General features: G+C 41.2%; 2 protein-coding genes across 4 annotated transcripts in view; one reads left to right on the top strand and one right to left on the bottom strand.

Annotated features, from left to right (window-relative positions):
- Positions 1–77: 77 nt before the first annotated feature.
- LOC121942942 (P2Y purinoceptor 3-like) lies at positions 78–1456 on the bottom strand. Its single transcript, XM_042486257.2, has one exon. It carries the CDS (start codon positions 1101–1103, stop codon positions 78–80), a length of 1026 nt encoding a protein of 341 aa, XP_042342191.2. The 5' UTR covers positions 1104–1456.
- Positions 1457–1566: 110 nt separating this feature from the next.
- The window catches only part of schip1 (schwannomin interacting protein 1), a 272051-nt gene continuing 260477 nt past the window's right edge, over positions 1567–13140 (top strand). For 2 of the 3 annotated variants that reach the window (XM_088078994.1, XM_042486621.2), the window contains exons 1-3: positions 1567–1630; positions 1865–1958; positions 9707–9774. In XM_088078994.1, the coding sequence (XP_087935120.1) occupies positions 1608–1630; positions 1865–1958; positions 9707–9774 (185 nt within the window). In that variant the 5' untranslated portion in view covers positions 1567–1607. The remainder of the gene's footprint in view (positions 1631–1864; positions 1959–9706; positions 9775–13140) is intronic. The other variant, XM_088078993.1, reaches the window with a different exon arrangement.

The following is a 13140-nucleotide window of genomic DNA, read 5'->3' as shown; positions in this document are numbered from 1 at the left end:
AATTATTAAACAGTTTATAGACCGTGTTGGTACAGTCCTCGTGTTATCACCGCCTACAGACTCCTGATAAAAGTCACTTATGGATTAATGAGACCTCTGGTGGATGCTCTCTGTCCTGCGGACCTGTTTGTGCTGCCTACATCCACCACACTCACGCTGGGCTGCACTCTCTTCCTCCGCCTCCACAGCCAGGCCCGCAGCATCTGACGGTGCCGATCAGAGCCGAAAAAGTAGAAGAGAGGATTTGCGCAGCAGTTGAAGCTCACCACGGGCTTCCAAACCTTGAAGGAGATCATGACTATGTTGAGAAGATGACAGTCTTCAGGCATATAGACCCTCACAAACAAGTAGACGGTCCGAGCGATGTGATAGGGCACAAAACACACCACGAACATGAGCAGCACAACTAATAAAGTGTAAAGAGACTTGTTGCGCATCCGAGCTGTCCTGGCGCTGGAGATGCTGTCCGCGGCCCTGCAGTAAAGCACCGTCATCATGGAGCAGTAACAGGTGATAACGACAAGGAAAGGGATCAGAAAACCTACTATGGCTAAAAACAGCCCATAGGGAAAGTAAACTTTAAACTGCCCTGGGTTAGTCATCTCAAAACACACTGTCATGTTGTTGATCCTACCAGTGTGCGCAAATACAAGTGTGGGTAAAATCTCCGCAGTGGCCAGGATCCAAACTGAGCCTGAGGCAAAGAGGGCGACTTTTTTGGTCCTAAGGCGCACAGCAGCGATGGGGAAACACACTCCGAGGAAGCGGTGCACGCTGACGCACGTGAGAAACATCATACTGCAGTGGAGATTTACAAAGAAGAAGAATCTGACGCTTTTGCAAATGATGTTGCCGAAGGGCCACAGGCCTCCCATGGCATTGCTGATGATGAGAGGAGGCAAGGCCAGCACGTAGAGGAGATCTGCCACGGCGAGGTTGATCGCGTAGATGGCCGTGCCGCTCCATCGGCGCATGCGACAGCACACGCACCACAGTAGGGTGCCGTTTAAACTCAGGCCCAGCAGAAACACAACGCTGTAGGACACTGGGACAAGGATCCTTTTGTAGTAGTTAGTCACCGGACAGATTGGGAAGTCCTCCATTCAAAAAGATCAGCTGGGGTGGTTTAATTTGCACGCCTAAATTAACAGATGGACCTCCTCACACCTCACCTGTGTGCAGCTAACTGTGCAAAGATGACGTGCTTTGTTTAAGAAATACCAACTGCAGGTGTTTGTTCAACTCCCCTGTTCCCAGCCCACACCTGCGTGATGTAAAGCCATCATAACGCCATATCTGGGATATGAGCAAACATATTGGTACACCATGAGGCATTTCAAAAGCCGGGCATAATAGGCTGTAGATACTGTGCGATTGTCCTTCTTCTGGAGAAAGCTTGCAGGATAATTAATGCCATGCTTAAATCAGATTGCCAAGTTAAATGACACCGTCAACACGAGCGCGATGCACGGGCGCCGTATAAAATACGCGCACACGCTCAGCGTCCCATTGGCTGCGAGAATTTTCCAAGTGCTCTGCTCCGGCTGCTCCCGACTCTAAGTGTTCACTTCATCTCTGTCTGTCCGCGGAGAGAGAGGGAGCTCGTCATGTTGAGGAACGGCACGTACAGGTTAGTGTCACATCCACCGACTGATGGTCATAAATGTGCGGCAACAGTGTTTATGTAGAATAAGCGAGAAGCTCCACCACAGGCTGCTTCGACTGTTAAGGTGGGAAAAAAAATCCTGCATGACGGTACTCCCTGCAGCTGCACACAGATGAGCACAGGCTGTTCTCACTGAGCTCTTAGCATTTTTCACATTTGGAGAGTTTTTGTGTCTTAACTTGAGCGGTGTCCTTCCAGAAGCATGTACCAGGGAGAGGAGGCGAGGCTGCGCAGCGGGAGTGTGTCTGTGGCTCGGGAGAGGAAACACCTTGCTCTGTGCATCAATAACCAGGTAAGAGGGTGAAAGACAGTCTATTAGAGCATATGGCATTACTGTCAACTGAAATGTGTTCATAACCTGTCTGGGAAGATGCCGAGAATGGATGCTGATATCTTCTCTTTTTGGGAAGGGAGCATCTCAGCAATGATGTAATTCACTTTCTGATCTTTTTTTGGAGCAGTAAGTTGATGCTGCTCGGTAGTAAAGTCCCCGAGGTGGAAAAAAAGAAGCCCTGTAAAAACGAATTTGAAGAAAAATGTGATTCTTTGAAACATGACAATATTTTGTCAAGTAGTTTAGCAGACGGAGACAAGTATCAGCACCATGGACAGTGGAATACATTGCAAAACTAAAACCCTCTCCCTCCCGCCATCCCCAACCCTTTTAAACTTCAGCAAATTGACTTGATTTTTTTTTTAAAAAAACATGGAAAGAAGACAATGGCCAACTAAACAAGAAATGACCAAAATATTAGCAGGAAATAAGTAAACATATACAGGAAAATTAACTGAAATTGTAAAAAAAAAAAAAAGTAAAAGATCGAAAGCTTATTTTAAATATAAAATGATAATAATTTTAAATATATTTTTCCTGTTTTTTTCTCTCTTTCTATCTAATTTTGTGGTCATCTCTTGTCATCTTTTACTTTTTTTGTTTTGGAGATTTGCCAAGCATTTCATGCCAAGTTGCTATTTGCTTTTTTCCTCATGTTTTTTTTTTTTTTTTTTTTAAAGAAGTCAGACCAATTTACACAAGAAAGTAGCACAGGAAAACTGATATTGATGCAGGTTTCAGAGGGTTAACTGCTTTGAATTTTGCTTTCCCTTATTCACCCATTCAAATGGCACAAATAGCTGAATTCAATTTGGTTTGGGGAATTGCTTTTTCTTGTTGGCTTGCAGCCACTTAAAGATTTTTGTCATGGCAGCAGCTGAAAAGGTCTCATTAATACTACATATTGCACCTCCTGCTACAAATGGCTTCATCATCAGCAGGGAATAGTGAGCGTATAGCTGACTGAGGTGGCGTGGCCTCCTTCTTTAAGACGAGAACAGAGCTCCTGTAGAGGGATATCACTGCATGTTTCTGAAACTCAAATAGTTGGTTTGAGGAAAGTTGTAAGTGATTTTATAATGTGAATCAGTTTAGCGAGAAACACCTTTAATGGAGGTAAATGACATTTTTCTGTGTGTGCTTGGGTGACTGTAGGTGCACAAGTTCACCTGGTTGTATTGAGCTTGTGAATATTTAATGCCAGTGATGTAGTGTTGCGCATTATCGGTGGCTGGGGATATTGAGCGTGTGAGCTCCTGAAAGCACTGCTCCATCACAGCTTTTGACTTACTCTGCAATATATTATGATGGTGCAACCCTCCAACACACACACGCACACACACCTACACACGATTATTGTTCATTACATGTTGCCCTAAACTTTCTTATTTTGACTTGTTACAATCTGTTTGCACTGCACCACCTCACAGGTAAATTTAATTATTGCTCTCCAAAAATGACTTTTCCTAAATCGATCCAGCTTAACTCTGTGAGACACCACATCAGAGGTGCTTTATACACAGAAGAGGACATGACGAAGACTGGTGAAGGACTAACTAGTAATTGGCGTGTGAAATATGAGTGAGGATAGAAATGCGGGTTATTGGATATGGAGGCCGCTCCACTTGCTGTGTCTGTGCGAGTGATTCAGATTCATTGCTGAGGCGTGAACCCCCTGAGAAACACATTAATCTATCCAGCTATTACCCCATAATCAATGGGACAGCTGAATTTTACGGCCACGGGCCCTTGTTGTTAACCATTTTACACAGAGCTTATTTAAATAGCATGCCAGAGGGGGGTCACGTTTAATGGGGTTAAGCATGAAATATACAGCACAGGTGACACTGTTGACACAGCACTTGCAGCTGAAATCTTGAACTCATTCATCAATATCACACATGGAGCCCTTTGTTGCTCCTAATACAGTGAACATGCAGAAATTAATGAATTTGTGCTCAACGGGAGCAGAAATCCAGTTTACTCAGGTGTCATTCAGACCCTGTATCACAGCACAGGGCAGCATCAGTTCACACACACAAACCGTGGGATTCACACACAGATACAGCGCTCTGTAATATATAGTGGGATGTACACAGTGGGAGTGTGGTGCCAGGGAAGGGTGTCATATTTCAGAAGTGCATTATCGTCTCTCCCCCAGTGGGACAGAGATGTGCTGAGTGCTGTTTCCACCAGCTCACTCAAACGCTGCGCGATTGAGTCGTAATAACCTGTGCTGGAGTGAGATGAGCCTGCACACTGACAGATAGGTGTCTCTCAGCCCGCCACGGTCATATGATGAAGAAATATACATCTTCTGTATGTGTGTGTGCATGTGTGTGCATGCTCTGCCTCTTTGCCACAGGAAAAATTTATCTATCTCATGAAAATGCAAAATAACTCCCCCAAAAGATATACAAAGAGGTACATATGCACACATACACTTGACATTTTTTTTATACTCCATCCCATCACCACGTCTTGGGAGGCTGGTTTGGTTTGAATAAGAGAGCTTTGATCACTGATGGAAGCCCCATTGACGATGATGGGCACACGTGTGTGAACACGCTTTCACTCCCTCCCTCACCATATGTTAACCAGAGCAGCTCTCCATTGGTTAATAGTAGCTGGGGGAATAGTCGAAAGCGCTCCTTTTTGCATTTTGATAGACTAGATAGTCATTTTCTCACTCTCACATCTCCTTCATCTCTACTCGTCACACCAAACCCACCTTTACACTCTCTGAGATGTCTTTCTCTTTTTTCTCTTCTTCATTTTAGAATATATGTATAGGCTCCACTTCCGTCTTATTGATACCATCTCTCTTCTCTCATTGTACAGCCCAGATACTCTCTTTCCAACCTCTTTAAAAGCTCGACATTCTTCACTGCAGTGTCGGCTCAGCTCATAGATCAGCTCAAGTCTCATTGGCTATGTTCACATGTAAAGCAAATGTGACCCAAATCTTTTTTTTTTTCCTTTTTTTTTTAAATGTAATGTGGCAAAGAAATCAGTTTTTTTCCAGTTTTTCAAATTGGGGCCACTTTCATATGTGGTTCTAATTCTAATACTGATATTCTATATATATATATCACTGTTGATGCGACCTCTGTGAAAACGGTCATGTCGAATTTGTGTGTTTTTCGAAACATCCACGATTTTTCTCCAGTCATCACTCACTGCATAGGAGCAGTTCACTCATCATACAGAGTTAAAGCTGTTGAAACTACAGAAGGCTGCCGTAGCCAATAGAGCCCAACTGCTAGGTGCTTTCTGACAGGAACAGCTTGCCTTTGCAAAATGTTTATTTTTATTATTATCGATAACTAATTTATTTATGTGTCTACATGTTACTGCATGTTATAACACTTAGCTGTTCAAACAAACTGGCCCTTGCAGGATTGATAACGTTGTCTTAAACATGCTGTAGCAGCATTTTCGTGAGGCATTAACAGAGATATTGGAGAGTAAGTTTTTGCGGAACTGTCGCTTCCTGAAACCCTCCACATCACGGCCCCACCGCTCTTGACTCCTCTCCCAACCACACCCACACCTTTCTATCCACAGAACTGCCGGCTATAACTGCTAACAGAGCAAGTGGACGGAAACTGGATTTGTATGACGGCCAACTATCCTGAAAACAAATGGCCATTCAAAAAAAAAAAAAAGGCTCCCCCAAAGAGAAAGATGCAACTAATTAACATACAGAATGACGTCTTCAGAGCTTCCTACTATGGCGATCATTTGTAGATGAAGCCTTGGTGTGTATGCTTAAAATGGATCCTCTAGGGGAACCGTTTCTCTTGAGTCATACCTATAAAACTTGAGTGCGGCTCTAAAAGAAATGAGTCTGTCTGCGTTTGATGAACCTCCTCCATCTAGATATGAAATTAATCTCGCATCTGTATGTAAGCCTTTTCAGTGTCACTATTCCTTATCTGTGCCTCTTAGGTCAGTTTACATCTCCTGCTCCAGCCTGCTATTGATGGCTGTGTCACTGCAGCGGCCTGAGTATTGTGAGAATGTATAGGTCTGTAAACGGTGTTATCTGATCAGTGTGAAGCTGCTTTCTTGCTGCAGCTCTTAGTTAATAAAGTTTATCATTTTGATTCTTTGTCAATTTACGCCTCCAAGCCTGAGTGTCTGTTTCTCCGCGTCCTGCTTCCTCTCAACTCAAATAGGGTTTAAAAGGCTTGAGCAAAATGCCTTAAATGCATCCATTTCCCTCAGTAGAAAATGCTTGTTTTACCCTGTAGCCATAACACTAGGATAAAATAGCATTTCAAATCGTGTAATCACATGAGCACATCAGTAACACCTCCATCTCTCAGCTGGTTCTTTTTGTACTCAGAGACTCAGGCAAAAGACTAAATGTTGACTTCCATATTACTCCTTGCATGCGCCACGCGTGTAAATTGATTTCCGATGTTACGATTAATGAGCATCTCCACTGCTACAGGTCTTCCCCTGATTGGACATTTCCCCGGGCTGATCAGCCAGTCGAGCGGCAGCCAAACAGCCAATAGTCTAATGCAGATGTTTCAGCACATAACCACACTGCAATCAAATCCTCTGAGATCAGATTGACGTGTGTGTGTTTACATGCGAAGATGTATGTCGGTATGTGTGCATGCAGGCATCTTGTAGTGTACTCAGGTGTGTGCTGCGTTCATGTGCTTCTACGTGTGTGGGAGTTTATCTCACTGAGACAAACACAAGTCTGAAGGGCACATCTCACACACTCAAGGGAATAAGCTTTTGTCTTTGTGTGTGTGTTAGTGGGAACATTTGGGTGTGCCTGCCATTAATCTCCGTGATAGAACTAGGACTAGGAAATTATGATTTTAATAACTCATCAATTAGAGGGCAGTGGACTTTCTTCTATGCGCTGTTGTTTTCTTCCCCGTTCCTTCCTGTTTTCCTTCCTTCCCTCATTTTTCAGTGACATAATGCTTATTACTGTCTACCTTCACCTTCCCCAACCTTTCAGTCCATTGATTGCCCTTATTTTGATGTTGAAAATAATGTGATTAAGCTGTTTACAATCCCAGCAGAATGGAATTCTGTTAATATCCCTGTTTTTGTGCAATCATGTATTCAGCTATTGATTTAACAGATTGTCATGTACGCTATAGACTGCAAGTAATGTGTTTTTCCTATCATCAGCTGCAGCTGTATTGCTCCCTTGGTCTTCCTATGCTATTGCTCTCATATAACTTTGGTGCATTTTATCCGGTCCAGAGACCCAAGACATCACAGTTGGTTATAAACACACAAAAGATAGTTGCTATAAAAAAAACTGTAAACAATGACTGCAGCTGCAAAAAATGACTAAAAGAATGTCAGTGTTGCAAAAACTCAGAGGAATAACACTTTATAGTGAAGTGTGACGGTAAACTTTTTTTAATTGTGGATTTTTTTTTTTTTAATGATTTTCAATATAGAACAAACACTCAGTACCTCACTTAAACATCTTGGCCAAGACAATAATTACAAAAAGAAAAAAAGAAAAATACAATAAAAAAATCAAGTCCTAGGACTTCAACATAACCAGTAAACTATACACAGCCACAGAAATTTTACTGTTGCATTGTTTCATTACAACATTCTTGAGATTGAGACAATACATCCATCAGCTCTCGTGTTCACACATCCTATGTTGGTGCACATCCAACTCGACAGTCAATTTTTAATCATAGTATTAATGCTCTTAATGTTCGTTCAGTAGCATAGATAGACAACTGGTTGTTATAATGTCATTCAGATGTCTCACTGTGGCTTTAAATTACACATTTCTGTCATTTTAGCACTCCCCTTATGTGTATATTTAATCATATGAGACTACTGTCTATTAAAAAATATTTCTATAACAGATGTATTTATTTTCGCTCCCACCACCATCGACATTTGTCATGGATTCTTATTTTAGCTCGAGCATCTGGATGCAGTCTGCAGTTAATACAGCAGAGCACTTGTTGATACAGTTATATTATAAACCCCTATTGGCTTTTTGCCTAGCATCCTGAACACTTAATCCCTACTGGCTTTACTGAGAGACAATGCAAGAACATTCAGAACTGTTCAACTAATGCCACAACATTGCAGTAGCTGCACTACATGTGCCCAAAAGTACTAAGCTGAGAAGCACACAGATACACGCACACTATTGGTCTAATGATGCATTGTGGCACAGTTTAAAAATGTGACAATGTATATTGTGAAGAAAACTAAAACAACAACAAAAAAAGAAAACAGAGTCTGATCACCTTGTGTTTCCATACAGCACCAATTTGGTTTGCTTATCTTAAATGTCACAATTAGAGGACCAATAGGGGATAGAAATTGAATTGAGAAATTGAATATAGTATTTACAACAGTGTTTTCATTTTAGAAAATAATTTTTTAAAAAGTTAAGGAAAGAATATCAAGAAAAAGTGTTATGGATAAATTAAATTTATAATGATCAGAATTACATCTTTAAAAAATTGTTCTAGGGTTGTTATACTTTTGAAGAACTTCTTTTTTACTTGTTTTGTTTATTTAACATTCTTTTTCATTTTTCATTTTTTCTTTCTTTGGGTCATATCTTCTTTCAGGGCTCATTACCTTCTTACCATGTTTTTGAAATATATCAAGCCAATTTGCTCAGGTTTCAGGGGTTTAGATGTCCATCAGTTTTTTCTTTGTTTTTTTTACACAATTTTATGTGACAAACTAGCAAACAGTTGCTGATCCAGTGAAAAAATAAGGTAGAATTAGATAAATGTAAGCCCAGTTTTCACTCTCTTTTTATCTCTATTTTAGCCCTCACAAACTCTTGAGGAAAATGTCTGTCTCTTCAGCTACACTTTGTTTACCAGCTAGTTGCTTTGTCTGTCTGCTATTTGGTGCTGGGCTTATAGAGCAGCCCACAGCAGCTATAAATGAGGATGATGAGAGCAGTGAGACTGATCTAAAGTTATGGACCGTAACAACAAAACAGGAGCTTAGGGGAACAGCTGAGTCGGGTGATAATTCTCTGTGGGCTCAACACTTTGAGGGCCACCTTCTCATTTTGTGCACTGCAGTCATTCAGTCCTGTATCATACTGATCTGTGAGCTAAAAGTATGCTCACACCCTTGATGTACACACAAGCACTTAAAAAACAAACATGGACAAACATGCACAGCTTGCACCCTGCTGGCTAACAGAGATGAGTGAATACTAGAGATGGAGTGGAGCTGCTTTGCCGCTCTCGGAGGACATCCATCTGTCCGGCCCCATTGAGCTTTATAGCAGCTGCCCCAGAGCTGCCTGAGATGGGCCTCACCCTCTGGCCTGCAGCCGGTGTTTGGCTGGTTGGCACCTGCAGAGCACACATTCGCTGTTATGCATCAGCAATAGCATACACACACCCAGTTGTTTTCCCTACCACGATATGTGTTTATGATTATTTATGTCAATGTTAACAGACCCAGACAAGCTGTGTCTCTTAAGGTTAGTAAACAGATAACAGAAAGAAATCATAAAAAAGAACAGTTTTCCTCTGTTTAGTTATGCAGGGATGCCAAACAGACAGTATGCGTGGGAGGAGAGGCAATTACACATACACGAAATGGTGCTGATTTAGTATTGTACCTTATCAAATCACAGCTCCTCCTGTGTCACATTCTTGGCAGAGAGAATTAAAAACCTTGTTGACATATCGGTTCTTTTCACCATGCAGGAAGAAGTGAAGAGGTATCATCGCTACTGCAATCACAGCGGAGGGCAAGCAGTTCCCAAAGTGGAGAGGTAAGAGCTACACAATATTGTCCCTACTGTTCCATGAAAAATGTATTTTATTTTATGGGCAGCACTCAATCTACGATGAGGATTGTACACTTTAATGTAAAGCCCTCGCTCTGTCATATAGACCCTCATACTGCCATAACAAGGCCGTACACTTGAGCATGAAACTCCTTTATGGCATCCTCTTACCAGTGTTGGGAGTAACATTGCAAAAGTAACGCCGTTACAGTAATGCATTAAGGAGTAATATAGCTAAGGCATTACTGATTAATTGTCTGTAATATTATACCCGTTAGAACCCCAGTAACGCGCGTCACGGCGCATTTTAACCCAAAATTAAGTGGCGTTTTATTTTTTTAAGAATTCACCAACATCGCGAGACATTCCAGCACCGGAAACAATCCCGCGCGTGAGAGTGTTTCCTGTTGCTGAAGTTCGGTGGTCGAAGTGACTGCAGGGACGGATTACACGTTTGCGAGATGGACGTACTCCCATTATTTTCAGTTCGTCAGAGAAAAGGAAAAGAAAATAATAGTAAAATGCAATCTATGTGCGACACAGAGGGAGCTCTCTACATCGCGAAATAGCGCCACTAACTTGCAGAAAAACACCTGGACAGGTTCCACGCTAACGCTAAGCTAACCGACAGAGTTGCAGGCGTGGGGAAGAAAAAGAGTGCGGAGGACGAGACAAAGCAACAGAAATTACGTTTCTCTCGGTCTGCCGTGCTGCTTGAACCCCGAGAAGTTAAGAGACTCGTGGCAGGATACAATGTTGAAGATATGCAGCCTCCGTCTGCAGTAGAATCGCTTCTGAGCAAAATCCCCGTCAACACCAGCAATAACAAGGTAAGCTAACGTTGCCATAGAGACTGGTTTATATACAGTATAGGTCACTTGGCCATCTTACTTAGAGTCTGTTAATTGTCTTACCTGGGTATTGACTATCATAGCCATCAAGGGGCAGCAGCAGCTTTCGTCCTCGGCTGTGCAGCGCCTTATTGCTGTAGCCTATTAAAAGGATCACAGATGCCAGGGAGGCTGGCATCACTTCCCACATGTCAGCATAGAGTAGAGATGTTTTCATTTTCGTATGAGTCAATTAAAATGAAAAGTTAGTAACTGTGACTTTACCCAGGGTGGTCAACTCTCACGCCCCTGGCGTGTGAAGCACGCATTCACCGTCTGTCTCACACTCTCAAGCTGCCCAGGCAAATCTCACGCCAAAACACTGTGACAGCAAAGGTGTTGAACAATCATGAAATGCAGTGAATGGCTTTGACCCTAATACAGCTGAGTGTTTGATAACAGAGCTAGGTTTTGTTATCACGGATCAAACAGCTGATGGTCCGACAGCAGCCAGCCAGAGAGAGACACAGTCTGAGCGGAGCTTCTCCTGAAACAGCCAAACATTCAGCGATGCAAAGTGACTCTTTTAGACTTCTACAGTCTATTTTCAGACTTTTGATGAAATTATTTTGAAACACCAGGACACATCGCCCTGTGTTTCATCTAGCAGCTGGCACTTCACTCTTATTACCAGGTGCAGATGTAGTGATTTGGGGGCCTGGGGCCACAGGCACATTGCCTTATTTTCACCCTTTCTCTAACTGGAGGTGTTTGCAGGCTGTTGGCAGCTTTAGAAGAAGGCCTACTCAAAACATTTTTTTCCAAAGTAAAACAATGAATAGCACAAAGCAGAAGTTCAAGTCAGTCAGGAGAGGTTGGCCTATAATCAGCACAATGTATTTAAATTCACTTGACATTTGTTGAAGATCAAGCTTTTCATTCATTTATAATTCTGGATAGTTTCATAAATAATAATTCATAATATATTTATTACAATGTTAATGTACCATGATCAAATGAAACTGTAATTGTCCTCCTTTTTTATTTCTTAGATAATAACATTAGATATTTTAATGTTACATTGACAGCCAAACTGGAAATTTCCCCAGTTTTCATTTCTGAAATCTGGTAACCTTATACTTAAGCACAGTACTTGAGTAAATGTAGCTTTATTTAAATTTCACCCTAGTTAACCAATAAACATTTAACTGTTTAAAACTGTTAAATGTGTAATGGTAGCAGCTGTAAAGTATTTAACTTCCACTTAATATTAGCATTTAATGCAATAAATTAATTAATAAAAGAACAGAAACGAAAAGAAAACAAGATTGTGCGTCTTGATGTGTCATTAGGCTATAGGCTACACTATAGTAGGCTATAGCTCTATTGTGTGTCGTATGATATGAATTAGGGGTGTCAACGTTTACAATTTTTTCTACACGTGTAAACGGGACTTCTAACCGACGTGTACCCGGTTACACGATTTGTGATCTTTTTCTATCGCAGTTGCGCTATATAACCACTAGATGGTTCTGTCTCCATTCAAATACCTCCTAATCTCATTAAATCAAAGCCATTCCAGTAGTTAGTTATCGCACAAAAACGTTTATTCAGCGAACAGAACTTAAAAAGTAGGCAATCCATCTCACCATTTAAGGCTTAGACCTACTTATGACAGAAAGTAAAATGAGTCGAAAATAAAATCATCAATTTTGACAGACAAGAAAACGTACAAGTGAAAGCTGGAAAAGGTTTAACCTTCTTTTTTAATCATTGTTTTAACTATTGCTCACTTTTGTACAATATATTTTTTTAAGCTCCGCTTGTTCATCGCTTGTTGCTTGTTGTCCATGCGGCCCCGAGTCAACTTGAAGTGACGCGACACTGGCTGTGGCTGCGTTTTTTTTTTTAATATCAACGTAACATTGCCACGTGTGCATCTATTATGTATGCGGATAACTGCATTAGTGGGAACATTTAAGTGTATAGTTAATGTTATTATCTTAAGCTTTCAGGCAACATTATCACCCCTAAAAATACTATTGGTGAGAAATGAACGAGGAGGAGGAGAGGAAAAAATGACGTGTAAACGGTTATTGATTTTTCTGAACAGTTATGATTTGTTATCCGTGTACCCTTTTACACGTGTAGATGTTGACATCCCTAATATGAATAGGCCTAGATTTTAAATATTTGCAGTATCTCTATCAAAATTTACCAGACTTTGATCCTTTGTCTGCTTTTGTGATTCTGTCAGTAATTGTTACTTATTGTATTGTGCCATGAGCCTACACTGCACCTATTATATCAAGTTTTTAGTAGCCTTAGAGGCCTACATTGGATGTGTAATGAGCTGTAATAAACTACATTTTAGCATTATTGAATGTCTATCATTCTTCTGCCGTTATTTGGTGAAAGTAGTAAAGTGTAAAGTAGTGTAACTCATTACAATTCAGAGACTGTAATATTGTATTATACCTTCTTAATTTGAAATGACAGTGTACGTTTGTGCTTCAGCTTT

The sequence above is a fragment of the Plectropomus leopardus genome, chromosome 6 (genome assembly GCF_026936395.1).
Source record: "Plectropomus leopardus strain MGB_pleo_1.0 chromosome 6, ASM2693639v1, whole genome shotgun sequence".
NCBI lineage: Eukaryota > Metazoa > Chordata > Actinopteri > Perciformes > Serranidae > Plectropomus > Plectropomus leopardus.
Note: the sequence above shows the minus strand (reverse complement) of the source record. Positions and strands in the feature narration are given on the sequence as shown.